General features: G+C 50.4%; 3 protein-coding genes and 2 non-coding genes across 6 annotated transcripts in view; 4 read left to right on the top strand and 1 right to left on the bottom strand.

The window, feature by feature from the left end:
• Positions 1 to 3964, bottom strand: part of LRSAM1 (leucine rich repeat and sterile alpha motif containing 1) — a 32685-nt gene extending 28721 nt beyond the window's left edge. For both annotated transcript variants that reach the window (XM_076355116.1, XM_076355114.1), the window contains exon 1: positions 3934 to 3964. The gene's annotated coding sequence lies outside the window, so the exon portion shown is untranslated. The remainder of the gene's footprint in view (positions 1 to 3933) is intronic.
• A 237-nt stretch (positions 3965 to 4201) lies between these two features.
• On the top strand, positions 4202 to 7099 carry RPL12 (ribosomal protein L12). The gene is made up of 7 exons (XM_076355437.1): positions 4202 to 4313; positions 4426 to 4499; positions 4906 to 5004; positions 5723 to 5804; positions 6282 to 6368; positions 6804 to 6916; positions 7003 to 7099. The coding sequence occupies exons 1-7, from the start codon at positions 4277 to 4279 to the stop codon at positions 7006 to 7008; spliced, it is 498 nt and encodes a 165-aa protein (XP_076211552.1). The 5' UTR covers positions 4202 to 4276; the 3' UTR covers positions 7009 to 7099.
• On the top strand, positions 5438 to 5566 carry LOC143168876 (small nucleolar RNA SNORA65). The gene has a single exon (XR_012996793.1). It is a non-coding gene; the product is annotated as a small nucleolar RNA SNORA65 (small nucleolar RNA).
• Positions 6013 to 6141, top strand: LOC143168875 (small nucleolar RNA SNORA65). Its single transcript, XR_012996792.1, has one exon. It is a non-coding gene; the product is annotated as a small nucleolar RNA SNORA65 (small nucleolar RNA).
• An 8244-nt stretch (positions 7100 to 15343) lies between the features above and the next one.
• On the top strand, positions 15344 to 25600 carry ZMYND19 (zinc finger MYND-type containing 19). Its single transcript, XM_076355522.1, has 6 exons — positions 15344 to 15434; positions 15699 to 15758; positions 17235 to 17341; positions 22481 to 22621; positions 23628 to 23808; positions 24882 to 25600. Exons 1-6 carry the CDS (start codon positions 15384 to 15386, stop codon positions 25023 to 25025), a joined length of 684 nt encoding a protein of 227 aa, XP_076211637.1. The 5' UTR covers positions 15344 to 15383; the 3' UTR covers positions 25026 to 25600.
• Positions 25601 to 27493: the final 1893 nt, after the last annotated feature.

The following is a 27493-nucleotide window of genomic DNA, read 5'->3' on the forward strand; positions in this document are numbered from 1 at the left end:
ATTCTGGCACAATAACAAGCAAATGTAAAATGCTCTAGAATAAAGCTAGGCTAGAAATGTGAAAAACTCCTAATCCTGAGAGCAACACAGCTGCCTTCCCTTTCCAGGCAGGTGAGAATAAACAAGACCCCGCAGTTCAAAATACAGACAACTGTTTGAAAGGGACTTGATGACTACTGAGTACAGCAGAGCCTCCTCTGGCACGTCACACAGCCCGTCCCAGCTTCCCGGGACGTCACGGGGACCCCAGACAGACACCGGCATCAGGATGCCCAAGCTAAACTTTGCTTCTCAGCTTTAGGGGTTGTCTCAAGTTAACAAAACACTTGATTCATTTGCTTTCTAGGCAGAAGCAGAGTCTTTACCCATTTTAGTCACACAGTGAGACGAAAAGATTCTGCTTAAACACCCAATAGCTTAAAGTCAGACTTTTAATAAAATAAAGCCAAATCAATTTCTAGTAGTCTTAATAACTGCCTGCAATGCTAAAAGCACCTAGCTTCAAAAAAACTCTGACTACAAACCAGAGCCGATCGCTGCTGCCCCAGCCACGTGCCGGGGTGAGCTATTGCCCTCCCAGGCATGTGGGAGCTTCTCCCAGGCTGTGCGTCTCCAGGACAGATTGCTGCACTCCATCCTGGGCCTACAGGGCAGCCAGACCTTCCCCAAAACGGTTGTTCCGAGTCACTACAGGACTAAGAGCTGGGGAATGTTTTTCTGTTAATTCAACTGAACTGTATGCAAAGACTGATTGAAGTGTAAAGGGAAGAGAAGTTGAACCAGAAAGAGGAAAGAGTGGATCGCAGTAAGATGCCTCGTGAAATCAGAACTGGAGGTGGGTGAAGGGGTAACAGAAACCAGAGTCATCTCCGGAAGATGACTGAGCCAGCAGGGGAGAACACAGAGTGCGTTGGCAGATTTTGTGGGACAGGCAGAAAGCTAAGTCTGGACAAGAAGTGGGGAGACCAGCTGGTAATTAGATGGGTACCAGTTGGGATGCTGGGAAAAGAGGGACAGGGACCAGCTGAGCAATAAAATCAAGGAGGAAAAGGGGTTCATCTGAGGCTGCATGAGAGCAGGGGGCAAAAACTGGCAATGCAGGAGGAGTCCAAGTGGTGAACAAGGACTCACAAAGGGAGCTGATGCAGGTGGGACTGAATCCGGCTGGGTGGTAAGACTGGGGGGTAAGGTGAGAGAAGAGCAGAAGAGCAACAGTGAGCCCAAAAGGGGGGGACTTGAACTGGCTGGACAAGAAGCCTTGGGGTACACGAGGAACCTCAAGAACCATGATCAGCACTGCACGGCAAAGAGGGTGGGCCCAGGCAGGAGCTACAGCTGCCAAAAGTCCAAACTGAGATACACGCTATGAAGCTTGCATTGGAAGTTTCACCTTGCAATGACTTTTTTAAACATTGTTTTAATAAGCAATTTTAAAAACAATACGAAAGAGTCAAAACTTCACCAGTTTACCAGTAAATGGCACAGCTATACAACGCAGTTAATTCAGCGCTCAGTGAAGCTCATGTGTTGTACATAAAGAAGATGGTTCTGCCAGCTCAGTGTCTACAAGTTGGTCTCAAACTATACTGAAAAGCATGTAGTCACAGGGTACAGCCAGAGATGTTCCTCGTGCATGGAGATCTCTGCCACAAACTAAACAGAGCTTTATGTAGATAAATCCTTAGTGTAAAAGCAAAATATAACTTCAGTCTAAATGCATCCAAGCAACTACCCTTCATTTCACTCCAGAAACAAGGAGGCAAAGATGTCCCCCGTTTCGCTGTACTGCCGTCGTACCACTCTGCCGGAACAAGCTGAGACACAGCAGGAGGTGGCTACAAACAAACTCATTCTGTGCGTTAGAATCAAACCCTAACAGTTTCATGGCTCTTTCCCTGCCATCCCACTTTGCTGTCTTTTTAACAAGTTCAGACTATGGAAATGCCCCTCAGATTCGCCTCCCCCCAGGAGGGGAGGCAAGAGCAAAAATTCAGAAGATGAAGCAAGAAGGGAAGTTCATTGCCAGGAGCTACAGTTTGGAAATGCAGGAAAGCAATCAAGAGCCATAAGCAAGGGTCAGCCATCACGGACAGAAACAAAAGAGAGAAATTTAAAGATGAGAAACCAGAAGGACAAGGGTGCCTGCAGCAAGATATCCATAACTTTTTCTGAACACGTTCAACTCTTTGCCGAGCACTTATGCACCCCCTTGTCATGTCTTACCTTTCAGATACCTTTTATTAGTCAAGTGGATAATGGAAAATCGTTAAAATTTCACCCAAGAAAATACAAAGACGTGAAGGCTGAAGGACAGACAGTTGAATCGGGAAAGAGTTGTATCAGGGTTCAAAAGATGAAGGACCAGAGACTTGTTAAATGGATTGAACAGCCTTGAATGTCAAAACTTGCCTTAGTGAAAAGACATGTCAAATCTGCAACAGCAAAGCTGCGCCTCTCTCCGACATTGGCTTTGTGCGCTCTGCTGACCATCATCAGTTTAAAGTGAGACTAGCACTCAGCAGTCAATAACGAGAAGGGCCTTTGCCATGTGACCGTATTTTATATGATGTAATTTTTATTTATTAAGTTATTGAAAGAACTGTGTGTAAGTGCCTGGGACAGCATCCACCCTGCAGTAAGTGAGCATCCATGAATTGCAAATCCCGCGTCCCTACGGATGGCAGCAGCTGGTCTTTGCAGGCACCCGCCCTGCCTGCCGAAGCAGCAGGCACAGGGCGAGAAAAGGTAGGGAACGTCCACTGTGTGTTTTACAGTCTGCAGCTGGTTGGATGCTGAGAGTAAAATAAAAACAAAACCCTAATTTTACAAACAGATGTAATCAAGGCGAAACAGCAACAGGGCTATATAAAAACCCACACCAAACCCCCCAATTTTTGAAACATTTTGGGCATCCTAAATAAGGCATGTCACTCTAACAAACAAGATGGGGGTCTGGAAGGAAGAGAGATTTTATTTTCTCCGGGAAAACATGCTCAGGAGCACAGCAGTGCAGCAGTGAGTCAGCATCTGGATCTGAGTGGGGCTCCTGCAGAGACGCTGCCTAGTCACGAAGGACAGAGCTGTCACCAAACATCTCTCGGGCAGCAGGTCCCGCTCACTGAGAGGAAGGTTATCAAGCGACTAGCAGTGGTAGCGGCAAGCCCTGCAGCCCAGCATGCACTGGAACAAGATTCAGGAAGGAGACGGAAGGCGAACTGCAGCTTTGTAACTCACTCCCCCACAGCACGATTGCTCTTTGTGCTGGAGAGCTGTCATAAGAGCTGTACCACACCCCTGTAATAACCAGGCTCTGCTCAATCCTGTCAAGGTCCTCCCCCGGCAACGCCTGAAACAAATCTCCTCTTTTCTTCACCAGCTCCAGCTCTGCCTCTCAGTCCTTTCTCTCCCTTGTTGTCACTATTCTCCTCTTCTTCTTCTCTTTAGGGATTCCCTCCAGCGTCCCCCTCCCAGGTTTCACACAGTTTCCAAAGGCTATCTTTCTCGGTCCTCCTCTTCTTTACTCTTATCGGCCAGAATGGAGCCGTTCTGTGCCTGAAGGCCCGAGCGCTGCCAGCACCGGCCCCGACACCTGAGGAAAGCAGCAACAGTGAGCAAGGGCAGCGCCTCCTCCTGCCGCAAACGCACCTGCAGCTTCGGGCACCACCGGCTCCCAAAACCCCGGTCGCCTCTGCGGAGGCAGCAGAAGCGCCTGCACGGAGCCCTGCGCCCGCCCTCGCCCCGCTGAGGGGGCCCGGGCGCAGCCCGAGGGATCTCGCACCCACACCCGGGAGGGGCAGAGGTCGCCGCCGATCCGCCGCGAAACCCGGCCCCGCCAGGCCCCGCGTCTCCGCGCTGAGGGGGAGGAGAGCCGCGCACACGCTGCCGAGGCCCCGAGGGCCGATCCCCCCCCCGGCCCGGCCCGGCCTCGCTCACCGCTCCCCGCCGCCATGATACGACGCCTCCCCGCCCACCCCCTGCAGGGATCACGTGACCCGCCGGCCACGAGGACCATCGAGAAAAGCCGCCAGAGCGCCTCGCTCCGACCATAGAGTTCTGCGCAGCCTCCCGCAGCGCTCGTGCGCCCCCAGGCGGGAAGGGCGCCCGCCCACCGCCCACTCCGGGCGGAGGCGGGGCCCGCGCGCCCCCGCCCTCTCGCGAGATCTCGGCGGGTATATCCCGTCCCCGCGCGCCGCCCGCCGCCTCTCCGCCGCCCCGCCAGGCCGCAGCGCCCCGCGTCTGCCGCCATCCGCCGCCATCCGCGCCCGGCGCCGCCGCCATGCCCCCCAAGTTCGACCCCAACGAGATCAAAGTCGGTACGTGCCGGGCCGGGGGGCGGGGGGGGGGGGAGCGGCCGGGCCCCTGCCGCCAGGGCGGGCCGGGCCGGGCCCGGCGGAGCGGGGCTGACGCGCGTTGCTGTGCCCGCAGTGTACCTGCGCTGCACCGGCGGGGAGGTCGGCGCCACCTCCGCTCTGGCCCCCAAGATCGGCCCCCTCGGTCTGGTACGTACCGCGGCACCGGGCGGGGCGGGAGGGGGAGACGGGGCGGCGGGCGGGGGGGGGGGCGAGGTGAGGCGGCGGGCGGCTCCTGGGGCGGTGGGGGGGGGGGGGGGGGGGGTCGAGGCGGGGGTCGGCGGGGCTTCCCCCGCGCCGGGAGCGCGGTCGCTTGGGCGAGGGACGGGGCAGGCAGGTGGGGCCGCAGGCGGGGGGCGGCAGCGCGTCCCGGGGGGCGCCCGCTTCAGCGGCGGGCGGCTGCCCCCGCCCCGCCGTTCGGCCGGGAGCGAGGGGAGGGTGTGTGCGGCGAGAGAAGCGGTGGCGGTGGCGTGTGTGGGGTGCGGCACAGCGCGGGGGTATGCCGCTTTGACCCGAGCCACGCTTTCTGCGACCGTGATGTGTCTTGCCTTCTCAGTCTCCCAAGAAGGTCGGTGATGACATCGCCAAGGCCACGGGTGACTGGAAGGGGCTGCGGATCACGGTGAAGCTCACCATCCAGAACAGGCAAGCTCAGGTACTAAATGCCGAAAGGGGGGGCTTCGTGGTGCAAGCGTCAAGCACGAACGGGCTCTGCTTGCTCGAACCACAAGCTTAAACCCTGGCAGGGTTGACTCAGCCCTTCATCCTTCCGAGGTGGATAAAATGAGTTCCACACAATAAACTGTGTGGGGGTCTTCTGGGAAAGACCTTAAAACACCCGCGTGAGCCTTCTGAGCGCCTCTGGCTCAAAGCCGGCGCCGGGTGTCTCTGTATGAAGCCTGGGGCTTGCCAGGCCAAAGGCTCCCAGTCTGTGAGCGACGGGAAAAGATCTGCTCACGTGCAGAAGTTGATCTCTCGGCCTGTTGCAGATAAAATTGTTCCTTCTACAGAACATCTGACTGGGGGGAAAAAACTATTTCAAGTGATGTAGAAGTTACAAGAAACCTCCTTACCTAGTTCTGTAGCCACCTGCCACTGTACCTGTCCTGAATTCCGTGGCTGGTATGTTCCAGTGGTGAGCTGAGAGGAAGCCCCAGCCCAGGAAGCAGTCCTCCTCTGGCTGTGGGGAGGCCTGTGCCGAAAGGCTGGGAACAAGTTTCTGCGTCACAAAAAAAGCCTCGCGTACTAGTGAAGTAACCAAAACAGCAGTGCTCTGGCGGTAGCTTTCCAGGCACTGACTGCTCCGTGGAGTGTTTTCGTTGGCTGCTTAATTCTGCTTGGAGGGGGGGGAAAACTAATCTCTTTTTATTTAGATTGAGGTTGTTCCTTCTGCCTCAGCTCTGATCATCAAAGCTCTGAAAGAGCCTCCTCGTGACAGAAAGAAGCAGAAAAACAGTAAGTTTTCATCTAGCTTTAGTTCTGAATGTGGTTTGGTGCTCAGAGGGGAATAGGCACCTGCCTCTTGGATTATTCAGCATAAACTGGCAAGCGAGTGCCACGGGGCTGTATCCTGGGCAGCGGGGATTCCTTAAATGTCAGAGTACAGGCAACAGGTTGTACGCCAGCAGGGTTCGGTTTCTTGGAGGACGGGGTAGAACAGCCACCCGCCACTGTACCTGTCTTGCAATGCATTGACTGGCACAGTCCAGAGGTGAGCTGACAGAAAATGCCAACTTAGGAAACAGAGTTATTCTTCTTGTGGGTAACTCTGTGCCGAAGTCTGGGAACAGGCGTACTGATCGCTGTAGCTGTAAACTCTCCGGTTTCCATGCGGTCCGAGCGCTGGGAGTGGTGCTCCTCTAACGAAGCACGGGGGAGTGGAAGTGCCCTGTGTTTACGTGAAGTTACCGGTGCTATTGCTTTCCTTCACAGTTAAGCACAGTGGCAGTGTCAGCTTTGATGAGATAGTGAACATTGCGCGGCAGATGCGGCACAGATCCCTGGCTCGAGAGCTCTCGGGTAAGTGCTGGGGTCGCGGAGTCCTCCCTCTGCTTGCTCTGAGCGCCTGCACCAGGGGCTGGTCTGGTTCCGGGGAGGACCCCACAGCTGTGGTGTGGTGGCGGAGCTCCTCGTGCAGCTTGGCCACTCGGGCACTGAGCACCACAGGAACCGCCTTGTGCTGGCTGTGTGAGCCGGCCTCGTGCCTTCTGGTGAAGGCAGTACAGGATGGCGAACGGCACGTGGCAGCAGCTGTGGTGCTTTCTGGCACATTCCCTGGAAACGAGTCTGCCAGACGTGGCTAAAGTGGCTTGCTGTCCCCCTTGTGAACCCCATGGCTACAGCCTGCGAGCCCCAAAGGGAGGGAGGGACAGCTGAGGGCGGCGAGGAATTGAGTTCTCTACGTGTTTTTTCAAAGTTCTTCCTGTGGTAAAGCGCTGTGTCTTCCCACTGCAGGGACGATCAAGGAGATTCTTGGAACTGCCCAGTCTGTGGGCTGCAGCATCGACGGCAGGCACCCACATGATATCATTGATGACATCAATAATGGTGCAATCGAGTGCCCAGCTGTAAGTATCCATCTCTGAAACTTGCTGTATTAGACTGTTTACTAAAAGGCTCTCTACTAATGAGCTGTATTTGCTTCTTTCAACAGAGCTAAGACTGCAGGAAAGAAGTTGCCGTATGAAGGCTCCTTAAGGTTTTTTTTGTAGCACCTTAAATACTTAATAAAAGACCCAGCTGTGTGCAAACAGTGCTCCTGGCTTAATTTGTCCTTGCCCCGTGCTGCATGAACAGCGGGTTTTGGCTGGGGACCACCTGCCCTCTGCATCAACCGAGGTGATGGTTCTTACACGAACTTTTAAGCTGGAAGATGCTCGTTTCCCATTTGCTGCCCTGAAATCATTTGCTTGCGGCAACACTGAGCTTAGAGCAGCGGGAGTCGCCTCAAGCCAGCGCTCCGGTAAAGAGCAAGCATCGCTAACTTGGGGCCAGTGCAAAGCTTTCTGGGAGCGCTGTTCTTGCCGGTGCCACGTGTGCAGCTCTGGGAGCAGGAGGTGTTGCCCGTCATTAGGGCAAGTGCTGTAGTAGCAGCTCCGGCTTCCCCTGAACCACTGCAGCCAGCACACCAATGCGTGCTGAGGTTTGAAAATAACTTTGCAGGCTGCTGGCCTCGCAACCCTGTGCTAGAGTAGCTGCAAGTGCTTGTGGGGTGGGAGGGCTCCGACTAGGCCTTGTTTGAAATGAAATCCAAGGTGTGGCTGTTCAGTCGGCATTCCCAGGGACCGCGGGAGCCAGGGGAGAACAGCTTTCGTGTGCCTGGCTGTGTGTAGCTTGGCCTTACCTCTAGCCTGTCATTATTGGGAGGAACCTCTGGCCTAGGTGGCATCGTGGGTTTTCTGTTGTAGAACAGATGGGATTCTTTGCTCAGCTTTTTCTCCTGCCTTGAAGCAGAGGAGGTACTGGATTTTCTGCTGGTGACCAGGACAAGTACGCACATTCTCGTTCTTGAGCTGAATTCATTTTGTGCTTTATTTCCTCACTGAAGAGGAGCAGGTCCCTCGATTATGGGTGCAATCCTGTGGCCCTCTGTGTTTCAGAGAGTTGTAAAGGGCCCGGTCTCATGTTTCTTGGGTCTCCTGATTCCTTGAATGGTGATACTGGGGGAGCGGGGTAAGCAAGCGTTATAGCCCCTCTCTATATCATACGCTCCAGGTCCTGGTGTGTTCTCTGAAAGAAAAAAGGAGTTTCAGTGTTGGTATTTCCATTTGCATGGGCGTTCTGTAAATCAAGTGCCACTGCTTGTCAAGAAATGGATCCTAAAATCTGGCTGAGCCACAGAACTTCTTCAGCAGTGAATATTCTGGCTGCTTCTGCTAGTAACTGCACCCCGCAGGAGTGCCAGCTTAACCTGCTGGTGAAGAGCTGCTGCACATAGACTAAAGGAGCATGACATGCCCTACTGATAGCACCTTCCTGAAGGAAAGGCAACTTGCTTACTTGGGACAGCAAACCTGTCAGAGGTGTCCCTGCCCTTTATAGATGGCATGGATTGGGGTAGGGACGCAAGTACGGCTGTCGAAGCAAGGTGAGGAGGGAGCAAAAGGTTTATCTTTGCTGATTCAAAATGAGCTTTTTTTGGCAATACTCTTAAGGAAGGCCTTGCAAACACCGTCTTGGGGAGCTCATCCCATGCGGATGCAAGGAACCTAAGCTCAGCTATAGCGCATTTACCTATTTAACCTCTGGAGAGGTCCCTGTGTGTTTCGGGCTTGATGCTTGAAATCGTTGTGCTTCATAGCGCTTGACACTTGGTTCTCACACCTGAAAGCTCTGGCTGGCTGTTACAGTGGTACAGCTGGGGGTGTGGGTAGAACCGAAGTTCTCCAAAGATCCTGGGAAAACCTTGTTCTATTTCCAGCAAAGGCTGGATTTTCCCTTGGGGCGGCACAGCGCAAGGGATGACGTGTGGTCTTTCAGGCTCTGGAAAGCTCTATTAGAAGTGAAGTGAAATTATCCTGGTAATGAGAATGCTTGAGCTGACTGAGGTTATTACTAAAAGCCCTACTAACAGCAGCATTACGATTGCGGTTTACTTCAGCCCTAACAGAGTGTCCTGGGAAAAAAAAGTCATGAATGTTAATTTAGTCCATTTTTTCCAAAGGGAAAAGGGATCAAATTCCTCCCAAGATGCTGAGCTGTATGAGCCTTGGTCTCAGAAAAGTGTGCGAGGTATGTTTTCCTCCTCCACAAAGCGGTGACAGTACTTGATCAACTTTTTTCTTGCCAGTGTCTCTTGAGTTTTGCAAATAACTTATTTTTACAGGGTACTTGCAGCCAGAGGAAAACTTCATGGCTGGAGCTCTGCTATAGTGAGCAGGACTCCAAAGTGGTGTGCACTGCAAGAATTGGGGGAGGAAAAAAAGTAGTTCTGCTACTACTTCTAAGGGGTGTGTAGGAGAGAGTATGGTACATGCGCTAGCTGGGCTGCTAAAATGCATTGGATGGGGTCCGGATTATTTACCGGGATCTGCCCGAGTCCTTTGTAGGAAGAAGCCAGCGCAGCAGGAGGGTGAAGCTGGCTGCAGTGGGGAATTGTCTGCTGCTGTGTCAGACACACCAGGTGCTGAATGAGCTGGAGCCTCTGTAAAGAGGAAAACTGGAGTCTCCAAATAAATTCCATCCCAAATTGAATGGGAGGAGGGGAGCACCTGTAGTAATGTTTATTCTAAAGTATATGCAAGTAATGTGTTATTTTTCCAGTATACAAGGCACTGCAATTCCTAAGCAGCTGTAGTTGAAGGCTACTTGGATGCAGAGCAATTCTGAGCTGGTTTGGTAAAACTAAACCTTTGCTCTGGCTTAAGCCAGGAGTGTGGCTTGGGCTGTGTCTTCAGTGCTGCCTCTTGGCACACAGCAGAGTCATGCTCTAGGAACGTATCTCCTACTGCTTGTGAAGCATAAAATGTACACTGTGTTAGCAGTGGGATCTTCAGAAATCACCTCTATCTGCACGTGATTTAACAACAAACTGCTGCTTTGACAAGACTTCAATTTCATATCTGCTCTGCTTCCGTTAAAGGACCTACTAGTAAAGCAGGTAAAACTTCACAAAGGTGGACCCTGGGAAAGGAGACGTCTCCTAGCCTGCCCTTGCAAGATCCAAAAGGCCAGGTCGGCATCAAGGCCAGCCAGAAGAAACTGCAAATCACGTCTGTTTTCCACCGTGGTCCTGCTGTCTGAAGCGTTTAATGAAGCAACAACTCTGTAATTTTACAATGAGCTCGTGGGCGGGAGGGAGATGCTCGATGGCACCAAGGGAGTTGCCAGGATCTTTGGAGAAAGGCTGGGCTGGCAGTTTAGCGGAGGGTAAGTGACTGCTGGAGGGGGGATGTGCAGGTAGAGGAGTTCGGGCTGACCGGTGCGTTTAGGATTTCTGAGAAGATCCGCTTTCGTCCGTTGTTCCCTGATGAAATGCGGGTACATTGCTCCGGTGACTTGAGGGCCCCGGAGGTTGAAGACCAGCTGTAGTGAAATAAGGAAAAGCATGACACACACACAAAAAAAATAAAATTAGCTTTTACCAGATGAAACAGCCATGGCAGACACCAATTTTACAGTACATCCCAAACCGTGACCGTCAGTGTGGAGGGAGGAGCTGGACACTTATTCCTAAAGCAAAAGTGACCAAAGCCTGACCCAAGGGTCCCTGGAAATTGCGGTTCCCTGCAGAACCCACAAGGTTTTGCCCACAAACGGTTACGGGTCTGTCTGCTCCTTTATAGCATGGGCTGTACCTTGGGCGGCTTTGCCCGCAGTCCAGGCCCTCGCTGGCCTGTCTCGGCTCCCCGCCTGCCCCAAGCTCTGCACGCAGGCAGTGCAGGATTTCGTGCAGCCTCTTCAGCTGATAGGAGCAGAAAGCAGGAGAGTTTGTGGCTTTGCTCTTTCGTTTGCTTTTTCTCCTGCTGTTTGTAGGGCCTTTTTCTGAGGCAACCAGGGAATAAAACAGAAACAAGGCTGGAATCCCAGACACTTGCCATCTTTAATTCCTCGGCTTGGAGTTGTCCAGGTTTCAGGCTAGGAACAGTGCTTGGATGCTCTCTGAACCAGGGTCGGGTGTGGTTCCTCATGCTCTGTAACCTGGTACCTTCCCCACCTCTCAAAGGACCCGGGTTGCAACAAATTCTGGTGAGTTATGGGGGGGTGGTGGAATCTTCTGTGATGAGTGGTCACAGGCTGCAGCGGGGATGCGGTGGGGTGGTGGGGTCTCCATCCTTGGAGACGCAGAAAGCTCAGCCTGATGCTGTCCTGCGCAAGCTGCCCTGGCTGCGTGTTGGGCGGATGGTTGGGTCCCAGCTGAAGTTGTGCAGCAGTTCCATGACAAAGCTGCATGAATGCTTACGTTGCCTGAGGTAGGGCAGCCTGGCAGAGGACTGTAGCACCCCTTTCAGCAGCAATTTTAGTTTAACGAGGTTTAAAGCGTTTGTTGACCCCCCACTTTGGTGTGAACCCCGGGGGTCTCGGGAGCCATCAGCCTCGTGGGTGCCCGGGGCTGTCCTCTGCACCAGTGCACACACACACGCTGTGGGTTTTCCCCCACTTGGCAGTGCTAGAAATAACTGGAAAAAGGATTTCTTTTGCTTAAGGGAAATTCTCTTGGGGCAGGACACATAACCTTTCCCATGCTACCTTAGGGCATGTGCTCTGGTAGAAGCAACATAGTGCTTGGAAGGAGGGTACTACCCTGCCAATAATTCATTTTTTCCAAACCAGGCTTCTTAGAAAGGAGGTAAAGGGCTTGTTAAAGATAGTAACAACCTACATTAATTTCACATTTAAAATCTGTCGTCTTCATAACTCTGTTTGTGCTCCAAAGCCAGGATTTCTTCCCACTCTGGTGACCTGCACTTTCAGGAGGAAAGAGGGAAAGGGACATTGAGAAGTGCTGAGCCCTTCCCAGGAGACCTTTGCTCTGGTGGCATAAGGGATTTGTGCGCTTTAAGGAGAATTAGCTTTGTCATTTCCCTGAGACAAAACAGGCCCTGAAAAGCCAAGTCTTTGGGATTCATGTCTTCCTGCGTTACGAAACATTAGGATATAGAAAATCTGAATTTTGTTATAGCTTGGTGTAGGGTACCGAAGGCCCACGGGGCCAGCTTCCCCCCGCCCACCTACGACACAGGCCGTAATGGTGGATGCAGTAAAGTTAAGCGCTGTTTACTGTGGGCACAGTGGGGAAAGGGAGGGCTGAATCCAGCGTGGCCCAGCGGGTGGGAGCCATTGGTGGGTGCTCACGGGGGTGCGGGTCCCGTCCGAGCTCACGGGCAGCACGGTGGGGTGCTGAACCATTCACTAACGGGGCTCCTCACGGCTCTGCCGTTTCTGACCCGGGGTGGATCAGCCGATGTGGCGGCAGGCGGGTGGAGCGTGGCTGCGCCACTGGGGCCGTACGCTGGCTCTCGCTACCGCCCAGCCCCACGCCGTGGTGCTCAGCCAGCTGCCGAGCGCGTCTGTCCCCACGAGCAGGAATTTGACTCTGTGGCCCCCCCGCACCACAGTGTTGGGGAAGATGCCCTGCTCTTCGCAAGGGAGGGGAGGTGGTCTCCATCCATCGCCTCCTGCCACATCTCCTGTGGCCTCGGGGAGGCTGTGCCCTTCTGCAGTGTCCCCGAGGGCGGGGAGTCACGCTGAGGGGGCAACGTGGGAAGTACAGAGGGTGTCAAAAGGAGGAAAAAAGGCCCAAATAGGAAAGGGAGCTTTTTTCCTGGCATAAAGGAAGGGAGGAGCCTGCTTTCTGGAGGAGCTGCAGGCAGAAGCCCTGGCTGGAAATGGGGCGCGGGCAGCACACACCTGTGGCTCACCTCCACTGTGGCCATCCGAGCAGAGCAGCACCCAGTGCTCCATCGCCCTTTCTAGCAGTCAGGCTGGCTGGTGTCCCTGCAGGGGCTAAATGCAAGCAGTACCGACAGCAAACTTCCAAAAGGGAGCTAATGCCACAAATCCCGTGGGGTTTTGGGGGGGAAGGAAGATGCAGAGTATTTCTCCTGGCTGAAATCATGAACCCAAATTGCTGCAATGCCCTCACGTGCCCACACGCTGCCCGAAATAACCGCCAGTGCTGGAAGGGCGGACAGTAAACTGGTCCCCTGGGGAGCCCTTCACCGCAGGGTGACCTCACAGCGGCGTTTTGTGAGGTCTGCGGTCTTCCAGGTCTCGCACTGCAGCTGGGGCTGGTTGTGTTCCCCAGCCAGGGCACGGCGAGTTTGGGCACCGCGGCCCACGCCTGGGGTCTCATTAACCACCCCCAGGAAAACCCCAAAGCACGTTGGTATCACCAGCATCACTCGGATTTTCTCCCTGGCCCAGACCGTTTCTTCTCCCCACCCGCTGAATAAGAAACCCCCGATTCCTGCTCAGTGCGTCTCCAAACCACACGAAAGAGCGGTGCCGTGGGGAACCAGAGCTCTTTCCACCCTGAGTGAAGGCCCTGGGTGCTGAAGACCAAACAGCTTTCAGCAAGAGCAGTACCATGGGCTCTTGGTTTTTTCTCTTTCAAATGTATGGCCGCAATCATCAAGATCCACAATCATCAAAAATGAAGTGACCCCCCGATAAACCAATGTGCACGTTCATTAATTCACTGCATGTTCCTTTCCTTTCCAATTAACAATTTACTTATTGGAGATTTTTTTTCCCCCCCTTATAAATTCTTTAAAAAGCAAAACATTCTTTTTACCATGTAGGTATTTTGTTTCAAATTCAACTACGTGATTGGCTTTTTCATTAAACACAATTATTTTTGCCTATCCTGTTGCGAAGGTTCATCTGTCCGGTTCGCTGCCGTGACAAGAGAGGTCAGGTTTGTGCCCAAACTGCGGATGCAGCACTTGCAGAGTGAGGTACTCCCTAGATCTCGTGAGTCAACGTGCTAATGACGGACTGCTCCAAACAGCTTCATGTGTTGAATTTCTCTGGTCCATCATCGTAGCCTTAAGGCGTAGCTCTTCTTCTGCGGGACTGCTCCATCGCAGGGATGAAGGATTCAGCAAAGTTTTCCAAGATTCATCTTTAGATTTAACGTTTGTCTTGTTGAGATGCTCCTAGCACCGGTTTAAACCCACCTTCCTTGTTGTTCGTGCTCTTCAGGACACAGTTGTCCTATCCTGCCCTAGAGACTTCTAACATTGTATGTAGGAAGCTTCTTTACCAGCCCTCCTCGGCTGCTTTATCCACTTATTTGCACTTTGAAGTCCCTCTGTTACACCTTTCAAGTGTTGGCTGAAGAAGCTGACGCGTCCATCAGGAAAACACGGCAGTTCTCGACGCATCTGCCTTGGCGCGCTCGGCTCCGGCTGCAGCGTCGTCGGGAGGGAAAGCCCTGCAGATCCCTCTCCCCGAGTTCTGTCAGGTGAGGATTAACTAAAAAGCTGGCGATTTTTATTGCCGTCGAGATGCCGGTCACAGTGAGACCACGGAAATAAATAGCAGCACGCTCACCCTGCTCACGCGAGGACCGCGGGCGCATCAAACAGCCCAGGAGCAAACCGTCCTCGGAGCCCCCTCACCGCAACGACGGGTCGAGCAGGGCCCCTTCTCCGGTCCCCTCCCGTCCCCGCACGAGTTTCGGCAGGGACGCCCGTTCCAGCGAGCACAGCGGCCGCCGGGACGCCCGCAGAGCCGCCGGTGGGGTTCGCGGGGGTCGGCAGTAACGCACCAAGCTCTTATTTGCCGGGTCTGTTCGTGTCTCCGCGGGCGCCCCCGCCCCGCGCCCGCCCCCGCCCAGCACGGGCTGCCCCGCAGTCGGAGTTCCCCCCCCCGCCCCCCGAGCCGTCTTCCAGCTCAGCGCCAGCCTCTGACAGCCCGAGCGGCTGCGGATCGCCACCGCGGGGAGCGCCGTCGGCCGCCGGGCACCGAGCAGCGCTCCCTCGCCGGCGGAGGAGGAGGAGGAGGAGGAGGAGGGCCGGGGGCTGCGGAGGGGGCCTGCGCTTCCCACAGGAGCCGGCCACTGAGGAGACCCCGGCCCTGGGGCACCCCGGCCTGCGCGGCCGCTCGGGACAGGCCTCCCCGGGCGGGGCGGCCCCTCAGAGGCCGGGAGGGAGGCGGGAAGCGGGCGGCGGGCGCGAGCGGCCCCTTTAAGCCCTGCCCCCACCGCTCGCGCTCTCCAGTGTCGGCGGCACAAAGCTTCCCGCGAACGTGACGTCACCGCCCGCGCCTCCCTCCCCCGCCCCCTCCCGCCCGGAGCCCGCGCCCGCGCCCGCGCCCGCGCCCGCGCGCGGGCCCCCCCCCTTCCCCACGTGACCTCGCGCCGCGCCCCTCGCCGATTGGGCGACCCGGCGGCGTAGTAGGAGCGACGCGCCGGCGGCGTGGGGCCCCATTGGCCGGGCGGCGACGGGTGGGAGGTGGTGCGGCGCCCCGCCTCCCCCCCGGGTGTGCGCGAGGCGGCGGCGCGTGGCAGCGGCGGCGGCTCCCGCTGGCGGGCTCTGAGGGGCGAGCGCGGGCGGCGGCGACCCCGGCCCGGCCCGGCCCGGCCCCGCCATGACCGACTTCAAGCTGGGGATCGTGCGGCTCGGCCGGGTGGCCGGCAAGGTGAGCGCGCCGCCGCCGCCGCGGCCTGAGGGCGCCGGGGGGCGCGGCCGGGCGCCGCGGGCCGGGCTCGGCCGCGCCGGGCGGAGCGGGGGGGGCGGCGGGGCCGGGGTTCGGTGTCCGGCCGGGGGCGGTGCTGACGGGCAGCGCCGCCGCCGCGGGGGGCGGGAAGCGCGGGCAGTCCGGCCGGTGCCGCCGGGAGGGGAGGGCCGGGCCGGGCCGGGCCGGGCGGCCGCGCTGACGGCGGGCGGCCGCGGTGTGTTTCAGACCAAGTACACGCTGATCGACGAGCAGGACATCCCGCTGGTGGAGAGCTACTCCTTCGAGGTGAGGGGCCGCGCCCGCCGCCCCCTTCTCCCCCCGCCGGTGACACTCCCCTGCCCCCCCCGCACAGTTCCCCCCGTCCCCCCGGTGCCGCTTCTCGCCGCCGCCGGGGCCGGCCCCGTCCCCGTCCCGCGTGTGCTGCCCGCGCCCTGCCGCTGCTCCGCGCTGCTTGCTTTATTTTGCATCTTCCTTTACTCGCGATGCCGGATCCCCTTCGGTGCGCCCCACGAACCGGCCGTCAGCCTCCCCTTCCTCCCGGGGCGCCTTTGCCGTCGCCTCTTGGGCCAACGGTGCCCGTGAGGACGTTGCTGTGGGACCGGTTTGCAGCGTTCCTGGGGGCGGAGGTAATTCCGAACTGTTGCTGAAGGTGGTTTTTTTTTTTTTTTTTTCTTTCTGTGTGACACGCTTAAATAAAACTGCTTACGGCAGTGCTCTGCCCCACGGCTTTCCTGCTTTGGGGAAAAAAATAAGTTTGAAATTATTGGAATACCAATGCGAATGCTTTCAAGCAGGAAAAGTTCTGGTTTTTCACTTTAAACGAGCATTAGTTTAAAACAAATTAGTTTACGACATATTTTTTTGTTTTCAGCTTTCTATTTGTAAACTTTTTGAGAACCGATAATTTGTCTTCCTTTATTTGGTTTGGCAAACTTTAAAAATTTTCACTCTGCACATTGTCTTGGATGAGAAAAACTTCTTTTATTGTAACTTACTATGGGACCTGAAAAAATGTTTTCTCTCAACATCCACTGAAAGAGGGTAAGTGGATTCTACCAAGGCTTTGGAAGGGAAAGAATTCTTGATTACAAAATCTGAGGCTTTTTTGGAGGTGGGACCGTCTTTTGCTCAGTGCCTGTAGCACAGCGGGTACTTCAGGGCTGCTCTTAAGAGTTTTGGGTGCTGTGGCAATGCTGCTACCAGAAAACAGCATGTCTGCCCATTCCTCCTCTGTGGTAGCTCACTGTAAGCGTGCACTATCACTGAGAGTGGTAATACACTGCGAGTATCCTGAATTTGTCCAGTTCTTAGTACGGTTGGTGAGCATTAGCGCCAACGCAAAGTTGTGGATTGGAGAAAAGAGGGCAGGCCCACTCCTTTCACTAGCAACCCCTAATTAGATTGGTGTAAAGCAACGCTGAAAACAAAGCCTTGGTGGCCTGCTGGTGGCTGTGCAGAAAATCTGCGCCAGAGCGGAGAATGGATCCTGGCCCTACAGGCTCACAACTGGATTGTTGCTGCTCTTTGTCCAAGTGGGACTCCTGCTGTGCACAGCCTCCTTTCTTCCCTTTCCCATCTTCATAAACTACAATAGCAGAGCTGATCGGTTCCCCTTAGAGGTTTGAAAAAACTCAACTTCCATTAAGGTCAAGTGACCTCTAGGAGACAAGTGTTAAATATTGGGTCCTTCCCGTATCCCAGTGGAGCATGTGCTCTGCTACTCGGTGTTGGATGTTCTCAAAGCCTTTCCCTTTTCTCTAGGCTCGGATGGAGGTAGATGCTGATGGAAATGGTGCTAAAATATTTGCTTACGCGTTTGACAAAAATCGTGGAAGGGGATCCGGCCGTCTCCTGCATGAGCTGCTTTGGTAGGTATCGTAAGGAGAGCTAAGTCCTTTAAGGGTTCACTAAGGTGGAGTTTGCTGCCACCAACTTGTACGTTGTTTGTTTCTCTGCCTGTAGTATATTTCTCAGGAGGCTTGTAGCTACACTCAGTTGGAAACCCAGCACAGGGGCTGCCCATAGATCTTATTATGGTTTGGTTTTGCACCGAGCCTTCAAACAACTGAGTCTGTGTAAAAACGTTACTCTTGGGGAAAACAGTGATAGGCGAGTATTATTCTAGTAGAGACTGTTTAAATCTGAGAAACGCTACCAAAACTTCAGTTCAGGGGTTGGGGGAGCCGGGGACTGGCTCCATTTAATAGGTGAAGACTAACCTTTTGAGGGTTGTGGGGTTTTTTTTTTGTCCCGTGATAATCAGGTACGTCTTACTGGCACCAGTGAGAATTGGCAGAGCACTGGAGAGAGATAGAACTCTGATAACTTAAAACTTTGTGTCTTTTTTTTGTTTGGCCTTTTGGAAAGCTGCCTCAAGTGGTGCTGATGGTGCTTCATATCAGCTGCCGCGTCTTATTTTCCATATTCTAAGAATCATTGCTTGATATCCCTTGTAGCTGCCAGTTTAGATTGAGGCCAACTTACTCAGTTGTGAGAGATTAGTTCACCCGGTGAGCTAATATATTGCTTATTCTAGATGTGTTCATGGGTTTGTAGAAAAGATAGGGTATGCTAAAGAGAACTGTTATTTCTTTTCAAAGCCTTTTTTGAGAAATTAAGCATGTTTTCTATTCAGTTCCATAAACTATACTTAGTAGTCACAGTGCCCAAGATATAGCTGTGCTTTCTTTATTGTTCCAGGTTACTTTTTGTTACCCAAACTAGTCTCTGTGCGTGAGGAGGGAGACAGGAGGAATATCAGAGACTATTATTATTATTTACAATCTGCTCATTAAATATGGATTTTAAGCTGCATCTGTTAATGTTTAACCTTGTTGCACATATAACTTTGAAAATTGTTACGAAGTTGGCTACAGTATGTGGGGTAAACCACTGTCAGCTACTGCTAACTGTGAACCTCAAACAGTAATAATTGTCACCTGTAAGTAGTACTAAGCAGCACCTTAAAATTATTCCAGCTGACTGTTGAAGGCTGCGTAGATGATGACAGTCCAGCTGTTTGCTTATTATACAGCCCAGTCACTGCCTCTTCTGGTTTCTTTTACTTAAATTAGGAAATAATTCTAATGTATTCAGTTAAGTAGTTCAAATTGTGTCACTCTAGCATGCACTGGTGTTAAAAAATCTGAGACTGTGTAATGGGGGTTTTTGAAAGTCACGAAGGCGGGGCGTAAACTGTCAGGCAAACGGAGCTGCAGTTCTGAAGTTGCAAAGTCAAATTCTTCAACTAGGAAACACAGAATATTTCGGCTGTTTCTGTAAATTCAGTTTGATCCCTTTGAGGGTGTATGTTTTGCCGTGATCTTTAATTACAAGCTAACACAATGCAGGTTAGTATACCTTTGTGACTGAGTCCCCTAATGTCTTTAGAAAGTCTTTTGGCTACAGGTGCTATGTAGTTACTGCTCCTCCTAAGCAGAATAGGCACATTGTTCAGTTTTACTTACCTGCACTGGGGACTGCTTTGGAAACAAAACAGAAACGTATTTTAGTGGCAGGTCCTTCCCTTTGCGAGGAGGAGTGATGCTGAAGGTTTTGGAGCCTTTGAAAGACAGGAGAGATGGGCAGTAGCAGGCATTACTCTTTCCGGTGCCAGCATTACTTCTTGGGTAAATTAAAAGCAAAGAACTTGAATTACTGCAGGTATAGGAGTGTAATTTAACTGTTATCCTCCAGATGTACCCCAAAAAATCAGCTCACTCTGAAACAAACTAACCTGATTGTGTGCTTCTGGTTTAAGATGAAGTGAGCAGGCATGTGTTGGATGCTATTGCAAGTAAAGCAGGTTTTTAAATCTTTTGATTTTTCTTTTTTTTTTAAATTTCGTTAAGCAGGTATCATTGTTCACATAGTACGGCCCTCACAATAGGAAGCTGGTAGCTACCGAAGCTGCAGCAATGACGGGGACCTTCTCCCCCTCTTCCCCCAAAGCCTTTCTGCTGACCTCTGCAGAGGGTGGACTGCAGTACTGAATGGGAACCAAGATCTGAAAAATGCCCGTGTTTGCTGCAAATATTCTTTCAGGAAGAACTTCATATGCAGCCTCTCTTGTGCTTGCTGTGTTTTCAGGATGGACTGTTAGCTCCTCCAAAGCAGGATTTGAATGTCTCTGGCTAGGGACCTGCAGAATAAGTCTGTCATCTTCTCGCCCTGTTCCCTGTATAGAAATCCCAGCTTGCTGTATTTTGGCTGGGTGTAGTGATGTTCCCTGGGGAATAGCAGCATCGGGAGATTAGTCATAAGTATCACTAACCGTGTGTTCAAAAAGACATCTAAGACCTGATTTCTTTTTTTTTTTTTTTTTTTTGTTTTAGAGCACTTACCACCATACTGCCTATAACCTACTCGGTTATGGCTCCTGTTGACTTGAATTGCTGTTGTCTGTACTGGCACTTTTCTTACGGGCCTCGCTTCTCAAGTTAGCTGCTGAAATACAGAAAGAACAGTATCCAGTTAATTCTCTGAGAAGTTTTGGTTTAAGTGTTTTGCCTGGCATCGTGTAGGAACTCAGGTGTGGTGGGAGAGGCAGAAGCTACAGCTCTGCAGGAGAGTTGGCTGCGTTACTGAGGCTGTTTCTTCTCTGTCCCCTTCTGCAGGGAGAATGCAGGTTCTTCCACGAGCCTGTCCTTCACTGCACATTTCTGATTAACTTCTGGAGATGGTCCATACTGCATACTTTTGAAGCGTAGGTCTAGGGAGAGTTGTAGTACGTGCTTGTGCATTCAAAGGTTGCTTGATTATGTGTGGAGAAAAGGGACCGTCCTGAATTTGCTAGCGCTAATTCTGGCATCTCAGTCGAGGGGTATTGTGTTAATGCTTTCACTGGTCATCAGAAAGACCCAATTTCCACGTTTACTTCAAGACCTTTGTCACTTGAGGTAATAGAAAAACTGACAGCAATGTAGACGAATGGGGGTTTATACAAGGTGAGGAAAGTGGGCTTGCTGTGCTAGTGAATTTTATCAATATTTGCTTATGGAGGGTTGTGGGTGCAGACCTAGACTTTGTGGGAGCGGCGGTAGGCATGTGCCACTCTGCTATGGCTTCCTGGTGTCACGAACAATCTCTCGTAATCCTCTCTCTTTCCACAACTCCAACCTTTCTTAAACTCTCATTATCTAATCCATTTCAAAAATATTTCTTAACTTGGTCTTAGACTCCCCTCCTCCCTTTCCCCCCCTAAACAGCTTGCTCTTGCTCTCAACTTCTGTCCCGTCTTCCCAGATTCCTCGTTCACACCTAGCCCATCTCTCTTGTTGGCACTTTGGCCTAGTCTCAGTCTGAGAACCTTAACTCCTTCCCTGTCTCTGTATGACTGATGCTCACCTTCATCTTTTTGGGTCCCTGTTGTACCTTCTGGGTTCCCACTTGTAGCCCTCAGGATTCCTGATTTCCTCGCCAGACCCTCCGGTAGCCTTCGACAGCTCAAAAGTAGCTTTTCCTCCTTTAGGGCATTTCAGCAGACTCCTTTCCATAGTTTGCTTTTGTGTGGGGTTTTTCCACACCCCCGCCAAAAGAAGGATTTTATTCTTTTTACCTTCAAAGGGGAGAGCTTCTCCCTGTTCCGTGGAGGCCCAAAAGACTCCCTAACAGGAGGCTCCATACTCTGTTCTCGTGCAGGGCTGAATTCCTTTGCCTATGAGCTGGAGCACAGGCTGTGTGTGGGTGACGCGTGTAGCCTCTCCAAGGGAATTTTACTCATTAAATTCTAGGAAGTTTTGGGGCATATGTGAATTGCAAGTGTTTTTCTTTCCCCCAAGGTATGTCATTTAACCATATCTGGATGGATTTTGACAAAGAAAACAAAAGACTACAGTTTTCGTTGTCAGTCACATTGAAATGAATTTCCCTGTTCTGCTAGAGCTTTGTAAAGGGAAAAAAGGAAGTGGGAATTTTTTAACTTGGGCAAATCGTATCTCTTCAAAATTGGATGAGCCATTTGAACTGAAATGTTCAGTAAACACTGAGCTGGAAGCAGCAGCCAAACTAGACTTGGGTAAAGTTGTAAGTAGCTGTTAGAACGGTGTCGTAGAAGGGAATGCTGGGTTACCCGCAGACAGCGCTGTCAGTTTTACGTTGTCCTTCTCGATTGCTGCCAGTATGTTCTCTCTGCGGTGTGAAATTAATCATGGCGCGGCAAACATACCGAGACACAATTTCTGTCCAAGCCTTGCATTTCAGGTGGGATGGGGATTCCTGCAAGAAGTGATACGGAAACTCATCCAGGCATAAGGATGCTTGACGGTGAACTTGATACTTCATGAAATAGAGAAAGGAGAGGTGAAAAGAAGGTGGAATGGGAAATGAAAACTGTTAGAAGGCAATAGGGAAGAATCGCAATAGGACTCAATGTGCAGCCATCCTCCTTGCTAATAGTCCTGCTTTGCTTTTGAGCAAGTTTCAGTAGATGTCTCCTGGTCGATTGTGGAGTCATTGCAGGCTTTCTATGTGTCACGCACAATTCGAGTCTAAAAACCATTTGCATACTTGGTGAAACCTCTGTCCTGTTGCTTGTTAAGAGACATTTCTTCATAAATAACAAACTCTGTGACTTCATGCCGGTGCCAAACTTGCATAAATGTGTCTGATAGAATTTCCTATTAAAATAATAACACAGTATTAGCACCTTTCAAGTCTGCTCTGTGGAACACAATAATTACATAGATGCTCTTGCAGTAACTGGAGTAGTAGTCTCTGGAACTTTCTTTGCAATATGCTTACAATTAAAATATACCATGGTTGTCTCTTGATTCAACTCATTTATAATGGAAATAACCTCCTGGAACAAGTCTCTTTCTTCTGGGAGTTAATATATCTGAAGCAGCCACTGTAGTCTGTTGGCAACCCAAGTTTTACGGCGACTGTTTCAGTGACACCAGACAGCAGGCTGGAATGCAGCGTATCTTCTAGAATTAGTATGATTCTTTGCTTTTTAGCTATGGAGTCTTGTTCATCACTGACCTTCAAGTTATTTTTGTCTCCTCCAGGGAGAGACACCGGGGAGGGATTGCTCCTGGATTTCAGGTGGTACATCTGAATTCAGTGACAGTGGACAACCGCTTAGACAATCTGCGCCTAGTTCCTTGGGGTTGGAAACCCAAAGCTGAAGAAATCTCTAGTAAACAAAGGTACGTCAATATCTGGCAGGGGGTTGCCATCAAAAAACTTGAAAATATCTTAAATTGTTGTGTCTCCTTCCTTTAGTGATTTTCATCTTGGCAGAGCCTTTTTTATTTGACCTTGGGCTGCTTGCACATCACTATACGTCTTAGCTTCCTCACCTGGGGAACAGAGTTAATGCTCACTGTTCATGCTAGCTGTGAAGGGACCATCTAACCCCTGGTATTATGCAGAGGCCCTGCTGTGCCAGATGTTGTCACCGCAGTAAAACAGTAAGCCTGCGTTCCCTTCCGCTTGAGTGATGGTATCTGGGCAGGCTGAATTCAGTCTGCAGATTTTACTGGCTTGTGGCTCTTGTCCTCAGGCACCGAAATTCTAACACAGCCTGTAGAAGCCAGCAGCTGCAAAACGCTTACACTTCTAATCGTATATTTGGGTTGAAAACAAAATGAGTTCCTGGGATCAGCTTCTATCGCCTTTCACTTACTAGGTTGTGGGAACTTCTACATGCTGTGTTGCACTAATGTTACTCGAAGCACATCACACTCTTAATGTCAGGATGGATTTGTTTAATTTATGATGTAATGCAGGTGTGTTCATTTTTGGTGGGAGACCCATAGACTTAACATCACACTAGACACTTCTCTGCAGCACCCATAAGATAGGGATGTTCAGAGCTTATTAAACTGATTTTGAGGAGATGCAGCGAATGGCAATGATGCTATCCTAGCATGTTTCTGGGAGTTCAAGAACAAGAAACAGACTTCAAGCCATTTACACAGAAATAACTTTGCTTGATGTAAATGTTTCGTGATAGATACTTTTTAACTTCTTTTGCATTTAGGCTAAAAAAAAAACCTTAAAAAGATGCTATATTTGAGGAGTATATGTAGTCTGAGGCTTAACAGGCTAAATACAATGTTAACCCTACCTACTTTATTAATGAATTTAGAATCAATTTCCCTGTATGCTTACTATGAATTTATGGACCAAACTTCTACTTGTTTTTTACAGGGAACAAAGTCTGTATTGGCTGGCAATCCAACAGCTTCCTACAGATCCTATAGAAGAGCAGTTTCCTGTACTGAATGTAACACGATATTACAACGCTAACGGGGACGTTGTGGAGGAGGAAGAGAACTCATGCACATATTATGAATGTCACTACCCCCCATGCACAATGATTGAAAAACAGGTGTGTTCAACAGAGTTGAAAGTAAGCATGTAGTGACTCGGGCTACCACGTGTGGCCAGGGGTTTGTTCCTTAAAATGTAAAGCTTTACATGTGCCATTCAGTTGCTGAAAGTGATAATTCTTTTTAACTCAGGTTTTCTTTGGCATGAATCTTCAGACTCTACGATAATTTTCAGTATGAGAGAGTATAGTTTTGAATTGGGACAATAAATGACCTAGTGGTTTACTGGGAGGAGTGTAATTTCTGCTGAGTGTATGAAAAGACAGGTGGAAGCATTCCTCTAGGGACCCAGAGCTGGAATGAGCAAGCAGCTGTATAAGACAGGAGGAGAAAGCATTGTAAGAGGTTTTGGGCAGTAGTGGAATAAAAAAATAACGTTTGACCTTTCATGAGAAGAGGGTGGATTTCAGTGACCTTTATTCAGGGGAGAACTGGGAGAAAAGCTGGTTCTAGTTCTTCGCTGTAGGTAGAGGAAATGAAGTAACATACATAGAGAATGGCAGAGGACGAGAGGTCCAAGGGCTGTGCCTCTTGGTCAGACAGATGTCCTTATCTATGAATAAGAAGGGCTTTTCTTGTGATAACAAATGCTGAGTAGGCTAAAATCATTGTGTTCCACTTTTTTCTTTGGGGAAGGGAATGTTTGCAAAAATGGCGTTAAACGCTCTCCATTTGAAAGAGAGTGAGCTTTACCTTTTATTTGGGTCTGCATACGAAAGCTTCCTGGATAACCGTAAGTTTGGCAATGGCTGAGCTTGTGCAGCCCTCCTAATCATTTCTGAATTTAAGATGTTTGTAGTTGTGAACAGAACTTAAGTTGGCAAAACAGTAGCAGTGTGAGAATAAATGTGAAGTGCTCAAATATTTTGCCCATAGTATGATTCTGCAAGAGCAACTGCAAAAGCAACAAATACGATTACTTCAGAACCTTTTGATGGTCTGACACTCACGGTGGGATGTTCATATTTGTGATAGGTGCAAAAGACTTGGTCATAAACCTACTTGGGAAATGATGTAGGGATGCTCCTTGGCACTGAGCAGGCTCACTAACGCTGTCTCGTGTTCTTCCTAGTTACGTGAATTCAACATTTGTGGCCGATGCCAGGTAGCGAGGTACTGTGGGTCACAATGCCAGCAAAAAGACTGGCCTGCTCACAAGAAACACTGTCGGGAGAAGAAACGGACCTTCCAGCAAGAGCTCGGACCAGAACGATGACCGGGTGGCACAGGCCTCTTAGCAGCAGGATTCCTTCTCAAAGGCATTGGACTCTTGCTTTTGCACAGTAATGACAGACTGCTTATTGAAGCCAGAGGCACTGAAGAAGAAAAACCCTGTGACGCTTGAGCAGAATGGCTGACTGGACTAAGCCAGCTCTGACTGGTGCTGTGGAAAGGGATTGGGTCTACCCTTCCAGTATTATATTCTCAAGCAAAAAGACTACTGTGGAGGCTCCAGGCAGGAAGCTTCTCATTATTTATATGTTAATACGTTTGTAAACTCATGTACAGTTTTTGTTAGAAATTCTTGATAGGACTCATTAACTGTAATGTTCAGATGAGAACATGTTGTTGGCCTAAAAATTTAAAAGAAAAAAAAAGAAAAAAAAAAAAGTCACGTAGCAAAAGCTTTTCCTCCCATGTGGCTAGAAGTATCTGTGGCTGTGCCAAGGCCAGAAGGCAGGCTCCAACATCAGCAGTTGCTCTGGAGAACTCTGCATGGAAGCTATATTTAAAAAAAAAAAAAGGCGGGGGGGGGGACACACGGACAAACAAAGTAAAGGTTGGAATGAATCATTGTCTACTCTAGCTTTCTCCCGTTCCCTTCCAGCTGCTTTCAGAGCACAGTCACACTTGGACGTTGGAAGTACCTACTCAGTAGGAACCAGTGCACCAGAAACTGGAGCCGAGTGTAGGGGACCATCTGGGATCTGTGCATACAGGCAAGCTATAGTGTGTCGCTGCCTTCAGAGAAGGGCTGCTGGAGACTCTGATTTAAGCAACCAGTATTTTTAGAAAGCTGAATTAGCTTTCTTGTTATGAAACCTTTGTATATAAAGTAGTTGTAGGGAAGCTCAGGTAGTCAGCTGTGTGTGGATGTGGTTGCCCTTGTGGTTTCCCCGTAAGCATAGCAAATACTATAGTGATGTGCAGATATGTTTAAATGATCTAATATTTGGTAATTTGAGTTATTTATTCATTTTTTAAAGAGATGCCATCAATCCAAGCATCACTTTTTGATTTTTTTTTTTAATGTAGTAATGAGTAAAAATATGGGAGGAGGACTTGACTTGCAGAGTACACGCTTGTTTTTCTTTTCAGACATTTTGTCATGTATAATCTGAAAGTGTTTTCTTTTTCATTTTTGCCTTAGAAATATAAGGAATATCAACTGAGTTTCCTGAAGAACTAAATGGATAATTTAGTGCCAGGTGTTAGTCTTACTTCACAGTAGAAGAACGTGAGCTGCTGAATGCTTTATGCAGAGCCTTTCTCGGAGTGCTTAGTGAAATAGGTATTTCAATTTTTTTTGTAAAAGCCATTAAGAATTTAATTTTTCAATCAGGATTCACTTTGCCACTTCATGTTGCAATGTTGGTCTTGCTTGTATTCAGTTTGTTAGAAAAATCGAACTGCTGTGGACTTCCAATATTATATTATGTTTCTAATGTCTGCACAGGAAGTTCTTAATTATTAGTATTTGGGTGGGTTTCCGTACTTTGGCTTTAAGCATCTTGGGAAATAACAAAGAACTTCTGAAGCTTTCTGCTAGAAGTTCACTTGGTAGGCACACTGTCAAGTTGCAACTCTTAATTCATGGTTATGCTGTAACTTTTCTGTTGAGGCAGCCTAAAATGCCCTTAAGTGTGAAGAAGTCAAGCAGGACCTAAGGAAATTTTCCTGTAATGGATGATAATTTTTTTAAGGAAATACTCAGTTATTTGCTTTAAATGAACTGTACAGTTTTTGATGAATATAAAATGGGACATAAGGAATATTTTTTTTTTTTGTTCGAGGTAATCCACTGAAAAGGGCAGAAGTATTGACTCTTTTTCTTGCCTTTTTAAAAGGCTGCTATTTGTCATGCCAATTTTCCATTGTATTACCAGTAATCATGTCTAGCAAACTGAAGTGCAGTCTTAGAGCATTTAAACACTTCTGCAGCACTGAGCAGGGAAAATGGTCATGGTTAGTCCTAATGTTTGTAATATTGCTGCGAGGAGAAATGAGGACAAAGATAGACTGCAGAGGAAGCCCTGATGGGGCAACTGGTAGATTCCTCTTGAGCAGCAGGTGAAGGGAAGGAAGGAAGGGTGAGACTCGAGCTGAAGAGTCTGCAAAAATAGGATGGTGGGTGCCTAGGGCAATCCTGATAGCAGTGAATGGGGAGGGAAGGGGACGGGGATGGGGGAAGGGGTGAAGCAGGTGGGGAGGGAAGATGCCCACTAGGTTAGGGGTCTGTTAGACCATCAACCGAATGAAAAGTAACAAGTTGCCTGGAAGTCCTGAAAGGGCTTGGTGAAATAACACAGGTACTGACTTTAGTATGTAACCTTTGACTCCAGACTGTCCTTGTGCCAGAGGAGGGAAGTGGCTACAGGGAATTTGACTTTTAGAAAGGTCCCAAGGGGACTGCAGTAAGCATGTCACTGCCTGCAGAACAGTTTTTCCTGATTGGTGTGGGGA

This window comes from Aptenodytes patagonicus, chromosome 18, assembly GCF_965638725.1.
Source record: "Aptenodytes patagonicus chromosome 18, bAptPat1.pri.cur, whole genome shotgun sequence".
In the NCBI taxonomy this organism is placed as follows: Eukaryota; Metazoa; Chordata; class Aves; order Sphenisciformes; family Spheniscidae; genus Aptenodytes; species Aptenodytes patagonicus.